At 30.8% G+C, this 8,932-nt stretch overlaps 1 protein-coding gene across 1 annotated transcript; it reads left to right on the plus strand.

Annotated features, from left to right (window-relative positions):
* The first annotated feature begins 6,000 nt into the window (after nucleotides 1-6,000).
* On the plus strand, nucleotides 6,001-7,726 carry LOC11412173 (GATA transcription factor 5). Its single transcript, XM_003612059.4, has 3 exons — nucleotides 6,001-6,227; nucleotides 6,325-6,657; nucleotides 6,784-7,726. The coding sequence occupies exons 1-3, from the start codon at nucleotides 6,093-6,095 to the stop codon at nucleotides 7,486-7,488; spliced, it is 1,173 nt and encodes a 390-aa protein (XP_003612107.1). The 5' UTR covers nucleotides 6,001-6,092; the 3' UTR covers nucleotides 7,489-7,726.
* Nucleotides 7,727-8,932: the final 1,206 nt, after the last annotated feature.

The raw sequence follows: 8,932 nt of genomic DNA on the forward strand, positions 1-8,932 counted from the left end.
ATTGGTAAAACAACATTTAATGTTGCATTGAACTTGGAAAATGACAGTTAAATAGGAATAAAAAATTTCTTCAAAATAGACACTTAAAAAGGAACGAAAGGAGTATATGTAAACCTAATTTTGGATATGATAATAATAATTCATCATTTAGTAATTACAGTGGTTAAAAACTAAAGAATAATTTAGGAAGGGGTGTGGTTGGGGAATAATGTCAGTTTGGTTACTGAGGGACAAAAGCTGATCTGGTGTCATTGCCTAGAATCACTTTTACTCTCTTTGCTTCTAAGGCATGCCATGTCCATTGTCCCAAATCCAAACATAGCTAGAATCTGTTTCATCATGATCAGGGGTATTCACGGCATTGAAATCATATTATTTATTTTACCATGTCCTGCAAATATAAAAAATCCAAAGTTAATCTCTCAAAAAAAAAAATCCAAAGTTAAAAGTTAATTTTTTTTTGAAAGAAAAGTTAAAAATTAAATTACTGTCATATCATATCCCTCAAAAGAATACGTACACAGTAGTATATGGAGTTAGGTAGTAAGTCATAACAATTTGATTCAATTTAATTAATTTGATCTAAAAAATTAAAGTGTGCTAATTTAACTTTTTCAAAAGAAAAAAAATTAATCTGGGAATTTTTTTTTCCTCGTAGACACAAGAGAAAATTGATAGCGACATAATATAAAAATTATACTCATTTAAAAAAAGAGATTTTTTGATGCAATTTTGAAAAAGTTGGGAATGTAAAATCAGTATAAAATAATTAGGGGTGACATTTCACTAACTTTGTATTGGGTAACTTTAATGACTTTAGTGTATTTTAGATGAAAGAGAGTGATGATTAAATGATTAAAATAAATTATTTTGATGAGAAAAGTTATTGATTAGGAGAGAGATAGAGACAAATACACCCAAAGACACTAAAATCAAAGGCACCCAAGTGCTATCCAAATAATTTTATGTCGACATTGAAAGTTGAAAATTAGTTTTGTTTCCCAAAGCGTAATTTACAAAAGAATTAAACTATTTGGTTATTTTGACAAAATGGTTAAATAAGTTTTTTATTTCTTTATTTAAACTAGCGAAAAGACGGACACTCACATCTTGTTTTTTCACTCTTTTTATTGAGCTAACGTTTGAAAATTATGAACGGTGTTTTGTTATGAAATTTTAATTTTAATTAAAAGTAAAAACATAAATGCTTTTTGTTTTCAAATTATAACAAATCAAAATAACTGTGATTATCTAATCCAATGACACCGAAAATATAACAAAAAATATAATCTAAATTCTTATTTTCTTTAATGATATTACAAAAAACTTTATTTTAGAAAAAATTGTTTAAAGGTATAATTGAGATAATTAAAAAGTAAATATAAATATACTCATTTAATTTGTTACACTCTTTAAAGGATAAAGGAAAAAACTGGACATATATATTCGCATATCGTGTATTTTAATATTTGAAATTACTCCTAACTATTTATTTTTGTTATATATGTTATTTGTATAGAAAATTAAGGATAATTTTAGAAAGAGAAAAATATCAGTTAGAAGAGGCAAAAGATGCTATTTTCTTTATATATATATATAGTATATAAGATATTTTCCATCAGAAAATTTAAATCTCCATAATTTTAACACGTTTTTTTTTATTTAAATCTCCAAAAAAAAAAATTAGTTATATGCATGTTTAATTTCAATGCGAATTAGGCCCACTCATGAAGTATGCTGGTAACATGTAAATGGTTCTTAATGTGAATGGTAGTACTTTAACTAACCCGCGTAAAGCAGGATATGGTGAATTAGTTAAAAAAATTGAGAGAAAATTTCAATTTGCTTTCTATGGTAGTGTGGGGTTGTCCAATATTTTGCATGTAGAAACTCATGTCCATATGATTGAGATTAACTTTGCTGGAAAGCTGGTTAAGAGACAACGGTTTATTTTTCTGACTCTCTTCATACACTGGCGGAGTCACATGTGTGTCAGGGGATTCAGCTAAACCCCCTCAACCTAATAAATTCCCACGTATTATCTAATAGCTTTTGGCTTTGAATCCCATGTTTAACCGTTGCACCATGTTTGCACCGCAAAGTCTCAATTTAATTGCAGTCATGAAAGTGCGAATCCCGAGCTAGTGTCCTGACAACATCATTGTCTTCATGTAGTGCAATTAGTGTAAAAGGAAGTATCGAGGCTTCATCACTATGCGAACCTCTTGGAGCTCATTCAGATGTATTTGGTTAAGGAGTGAAATATTTTCATTCATCGTTATTTTTAGAGAAGGAAACTCTTGCGTGGATATACTTGCAAAATTAGGTGCTAATCAGTCAGAGTTTCTTGTAAAGGTGCATCAACCACTATCATGTCTATCCTTGGTCTTACTATCATGCCACAAGAGTGTCCTTTATTATGACGTAGTTGTTTTTCTTTGCTTTTTTCTTCTGGTTTTTTTTTCTTCTCTCATGTTAAATTCAATGCGAGTTTTGCGATGTTTTCTGTAATATTTGCAATCACACATTATGTTTCATTGTAATTTTTCTATAAAATTGGTTTGTAGTTAAATTGTTATTATTATTAGAGTTTTTCTAATTACACTCTGCTTAATCCTGGTTGCACCCCAAAATGATAAGATTACCCTTTCATAAAATTTAATTTTCAAAAAACATCTTCCTTTTTTCTTAGTTACACCCTAAAATCCGTCTTCAGTTTAAGTAGGTCATCTAAACTTAGTTTCAGTAGGTCATGTAAACTGAGTTTAAGTTTACATACTTAAACTCAGTTACACTTAAACTCAGTTTAAGTAGGTCATGTAAACCGAGTTTAAGTATACATTTAAAAGTTCAACCTTGTTCAATGATTCTACGTAATCTCCGTTTAAGTCATGTAACTAAGTTTAAGTGTACATACTTAAACTCAGTTTTAAGTAGATCATGTAAACTGAGTTTAAGTATACATACTTAAACTCAATTTAAGTAGGTCATGTAAATTCAGTTTAAGTAGGTCATGTAAACTGAGTTTAAGTGTACATCTAAAAGTTCAACCTTGTTCAATGATTATACGTAATATCAGTTTAAGTATATACATATAAACTTAGTTTAAGTAGGTCATATAAACTGAGTTTAAGTGTACATACTTAAACTCAGTTTAAGTAGGTTATGTAAACCATGTTTAAGTAGATTATGTAAACTAAGTTTACACGAACCTACTTAAACTGAATTTAAGTTAACCTCAACAATGTAAAACTGAAATTGTCATACAGTGCAGTTGAACAAGAAGAAGAAAATTGAAACCAACGTTATTGAAAAAGAAGAAAAAATTCACTTATTTATATGCAATCGAGTACGAATGAAAGATGTTTTGATTCACTCTTTAATCTTCCATAGAGATTAATTGAACATCATGATTGTTTGATCGTTGGTGGGTGTAAAAGAGTGAAATTTTAGAGTGACAATGAATGAAATTAAAATTTTATTTTTTTTATATAAAAGGACAATTTTTGTATTATCAAAAACTTTTTGAAAAAATTAGGTGTAACCAGAAATATATAGGGTGTGAGTAGAAAAACTCTTATTATTATTATATCAATGTTGACATATAATATTATAAAAAAAATGGTTGCTCATATTCTCTTATATATTGTATACTTGAATAAATTTGCATCCTCTTATTCTTCTCATTCTCTTATTCTTCCTCTTTCACCTAATTGTTTCTATCTATCTTTCAAATTTAGAGATAAAATAAATAGAGAAAGAGAAAACAAGATTAAAAAGAGATAAACACAAATTTAAAAATGAGAGAGATAAACACAAATTAAAAAAGGAATCGATATAGATAGTTTTGTATAGTATGAGTATCTTTAATGGGAGGTCTTAACAATTTAAGACTTGGTACTTATTAAGTACCTTTATTGAAGAGAATTTTTTTTAGGGTCCTATATGATCCAAAATCTCACTTAAAACCCTCATTCTTAAGTGAGATTTACATTATTTTAATACTAAAAAAATGAATAATGTTAACTTGTGCCCTTAAGACACAAATTAATAATTCAAATAAAGAAATAATTTATTGGATTGTGTGCATTAAATTTAATCTTTAACTTTTCGATGATTTAAATGCACAAAATTTAAGAGAATATTTCTTCTTTTGAGTTTCTTAACATGTACCTTAGGGCACAAGTTAATATTACTCTTAAAAATTAGATATATATTGATATAAAATTATTGATAATTAATTATTAAGTCTTTGTAATAAATTTATATGAGATTATAAGTTGAAAAGATTGAGAACTTATTAGATATTACTATTAAAAAATTATAAATGAATAACCTATACAAGTGAGACTCATGTAAGTAAGTATAAGAAGGATGTCTTCATTCTAGATACTTAAAAAAAAAAAAAAAAAAAAATCTTTTTGCATATAGTGGATTGACTGATTAGAAAAGCGAGAGCGGGAAAAGTAAAGGATAGAAGTTATGGTGGCGTTTAATTTGGGAACGGATTTTTTTTTCCCACCATGGAAAAATTGGGTTCTTAATCATAGATATATTAGTATTTAAATTAAATGGCTGAGATCAAATACTGGCTACTTGAAAGCAACTTTTAGGTCTTAAAGGCATAAAAAAAGATATCCCACAATATTGTTTACAATTTAATTTATTAATATTTTTTCAAAGAGAAAGATGGAGAATGGTGTTAAAAACTTTCAGACATGCTGCAATTTCTGGAAAGTAAAGTTTGCCAAAGCTATGGTGCATATGGGTTGTTGACAGGTTCTGAAGGTGAGAGTAGGGAGTGATGCAACGTTGTCAATTAATTAATTAATTGCAGCAGCTTCTTGATCTTCCGAAAATTTGTTCATAGATGCAAATATAGTTTTCTTTTTTCATCAATTCTTTGATATTGTTATTGCTTTTTCGGATCCTATCAATCAGTGATAGTCAAATGAAACAAAAAGAGAAGGGTGTTAGTTTTAAAGCAAACAGATTACAAAAGAGGAATGTGGAGTTGTCATGATAATAATCCATCATTGTTATACAAAGAGATTGAGTTAAACTTGAGTTATGAGAAGAATGATGAAATGGGTCGTTTGCCTGCAGCATTCATGATGGATGATAAAAAATAGTAGTATTCTTTGTGTTGATGGGGAAAAACAGGAGTAAAGAGACAAACGTGTGAATCAGTTTTTTATTCCAGCAAGGATATGAAATAGTATAAAACATAAAACGGAATAAAATAAGTAATAAGATTTTTTATTTATTTTTAACTAGCAGGTTGAAACCGCCACCTGTCATTAATGGTCCCACTTTCCCATGGTGGGAAAAAAGAGTCTGTTCCCAAATTAAACGCCACCAGAAGTTATGTGTACAGGCAAATCCAAAACGAGCGGCGAACAGCACAGTGGGCAGCAATAAGACATACTCCCTCCGGTCCTATTTATGAGAAATATTTGACATTTATTATATAAATGATGTATTTGATTTATATTATAGACCAAATATATTAATTATTCAATAAATCTAAAAAATCAATTTTTTCTTATAAATAAAATCGAAGGGAACAAGGTAATTTGGTGAAAGATTTGTCCTAAATCTTTGAGTTTTTAAATCCTTTTTCTCCCAAAGAGGAAAAGAAAAAGTTAAAAACAGAATAATTATTTTTTTAAGAAAATAAAGATCGTAGTTTCCTAGGTATTACGATTTTTGGTTTTACCAGTGAGAAAAGATAACACATACAATGAGTGAGACATAAACAGAGACCACACTAACTTGTTTCATAAAAAAAATCAAACAGTTTTAAAATGTACATACGCTAAGTACAATCGTCCTGTTCCTACAAAACATAATAAGGAATCCTCACTCGAAACTTCATTTCAGGTTTATGTTAAAAAATTTCCCTAATTTATTGTAGCATCTACCGTTATGTATGAAAACCATAAACGTATTTGAAATGTTAACACATAAATATACTTTAGTTTAGGGATAGAGAAAGAAAAGAAAAGGTAAATTAGGAGTGGGAAGAGAGAGAAAGAAACGGGCACTTTATAGTAATAATAAATCCTTTGGACGCTTTCACCCTTCATTCAATGCTTTACCAAACTTCCTATCCTCTTCTCTTTCAATTTCATCCTCTGCATTCTTCTTCCACCACCATTCCTCTCTCAACCATATCACCACAAAAACTTTCTCTCTTTTCTCATCTTCCTCATCCTCACTCACAGGTATAACACTATTCACATATGAATTATCTTATTTTTTAATAACAAATAAAAAAGTTTCTATTTTTGTTAACATTTATACTTGTTTTTGTTTTGTTAGGTTTCAAAAACGGTAATGGAGTGCGTTGTTGAAACAGCGTTGAAAACCAGTTTAAGGAAAGACATAACTCCTCAAACATTTGTTGATGAAATTTCAGCACTCAATGCTCAAAATGGAACAACTTCTGATGATTTTTTCGTTGACGACCTCCTTGACTTTTCTCACGTTGAAGAACAACAACAACAACAAGAACAAGAGGAACAACACCAACAACAGCAAGAACACTCTCTTTGTCTCTCCCTCAAACAAAACCATGAAACTTCAAACCCTAACACCACTTTCTCTCTCAAAGAAGATTATTCTTCTCTACCCACCAACGACCTTAATGTTCCGGTAACTAAAAATTCGTTTTTTATTTATTTCAGACAATATTTATAAACCTTAAAAAAAATCGAAACTATGTTTTTTGTTGTTGTTTTGTGTTGGGTTTTGAAGAAAGTTTCAATTTTTATTGTCCAGAGTGACGATGTAGCGGATTTGGAATGGCTTTCGCATTTCGTTGAAGATTCTGATTCCTTCTCTGGAATGGCTTTAACAACAACAACGGAGAAAAACCCTAAAAGCTTTGTTGTGTTTGAAGAGCCTAAGCCGAAACAAGAAAACTCAGTTTTTACTACTTTCAAAACACCGGTTCAGACCAAAGCTAGGAGCAAAAGAGCCAGAACCGGTGTTAGGGTTTGGCCATTCGGGTCAACCGATTCTTCTTCAAGCTCAACCACCACCACAACTTCATCTTCAACCTCTTCATCTCCAACCAGTCCCTTGATGATTTACACCAACATGCTTCAAGTTCAAAGTTTTGACTCGGTTAAGGTAAAGAAACCGAAGAAAATAGCTTCTTCTAACGGGTCGGGTCATGTTGGTGCGGTGGTTATGGCGGCGCCGCCGCGACGATGCAGTCATTGTGGTGTAACAAAGACTCCACAGTGGAGAAGTGGACCCCTTGGAGCAAAAACACTTTGCAATGCATGTGGGGTCCGTTTCAAATCGGGTCGGTTACTGCCAGAATATCGACCCGCTTGTAGCCCTACATTTTCAAGCGAATTGCACTCAAACCACCACCGGAAAGTTCTTGAAATGCGGCGGAAGAAGGAGGTTGTTGGTGGTGTTGAAATTGAAGTTGAAACTGGTTTGTCCCGTTCTCCGGTTGTTCCTAGTTTTTGATTAATTATTATTTAATTAATTAAATTTATGAAGAAAAACAGAGGTTTAAGAAAAAAATTAGATAAAAATGGTAGTGCAGATTTTAGACCCGGTTCAATCGGACCCGAGTTAGTGTACACATTTTTTTCTTCCTTGTATTGAGTGCGGTAGGTTAGGTTAATTAGGCTTTTGTAACTGTTTAGGAGACTTTAATTTGATATATGCATTATGCTTATGCAAGTCCTTTTTATTAGTATTACTTTTTTTTTTGTTATAAAGTTTTTTGAATTTGGAAATTGTTTACGTTTCAAATATAAATGAGGTGATGGTGGGTGTTAGTGGTTTTCAATTTCAATTAAAAAAAAAATGAAACTGTTTATGGCTTTGTTTTGTGGGTGGGTCGTTGAAAGGCATGAATATCATGAACAAAACAACAACACAAAGAGAAGTGTTGTTAAACTAAACGGCTTCTTTGTTGTGTCTTAAGATGGAAGCAAGCAAAAGTAAAGTAGATGATACTTTGGGAAATTGAAGTTGAAGCATTTGGAAGCTTCACAAAATAGATGATGTGATTGGAATCGAACGGTCCACAAACTTGATTATCCTAAACTTGGTTTGAACTTTATGCAACACTAGATTTTGGACTGACATATATTCATGGGTACCACCATATTCATAGGTGTCAAGCATGTCTCTCGTGTTTTTTCTTCATACTATTGACTGTTGTTTTCACTTGGCTTTTTCCTTTCAACACAAAGGACATTCTCTATCTACCAAACAAATCAGAGGATTGCAAATTGGAATCTCCGTAATTTTTAATAATTAATATTCCTTCAAATAGTTTTTTTAGGTTATACGTGTGGAGATTATAAAAGAAAAATGTTATATATGTGTTAGGTTTAATTGTTGGCGGGCATGGAGAGAAAACTATAGTACATAGCAAAAACTGAACCTCACACGGCAATGTAATCGAAGGTATTATTCACAACATCGACTTTTCTTCTTCACAAAGCTTAGCAAACATTCAAATTTGTTTTGAAAATTGAACCCTCAAACAGCTATTAGTACAATTGTTTGGAACACATTACACGTGCATTAAAACAAGATATTTTAGCATTTCATTTCATGTAGTTGCATCATGCATATATTATATATGGGATATGGTTGAACTTGTTTTCCTTCCATTCAATTGATTTTTGAGAAATTATTCAAATGGGTAACAAACAATGACGCTCCACATATACTATTTTGGGCACACATGATGTGATGTTATTTATTTACATTACAAGTCCTAACGCAATGTTAAATAATTGATGACTGGTCCATGAAGTAACATAAGAATCTTTATGTAACCGATGAGGTATATAAAATGGGTGGAGGGTTGTACATTGTTTTCGAACTTACTCCATTGTGTTTAACTTGAGGAGGACCGGTTTATTTGGATTGATATCTATATTTGTTAGGT

Source organism: Medicago truncatula, chromosome 5, assembly GCF_003473485.1.
Source record: "Medicago truncatula cultivar Jemalong A17 chromosome 5, MtrunA17r5.0-ANR, whole genome shotgun sequence".
NCBI lineage: Eukaryota > Viridiplantae > Streptophyta > Magnoliopsida > Fabales > Fabaceae > Medicago > Medicago truncatula.

Coding starts and splice junctions, on each gene's coding strand:
- LOC11412173 (XM_003612059.4), top strand. CDS start 6,093: ATGCTTTACCAAACTTCCTATCCTCTTCTCTTTCAATTTCATCCTCTG. Junction 6,228..6,324: donor TTCCTCATCCTCACTCACAG/GTATAACACTAT, acceptor TTGTTTTGTTAG/GTTTCAAAAACGGTAATGGA. Junction 6,658..6,783: donor CCAACGACCTTAATGTTCCG/GTAACTAAAAAT, acceptor TTTATTGTCCAG/AGTGACGATGTAGCGGATTT.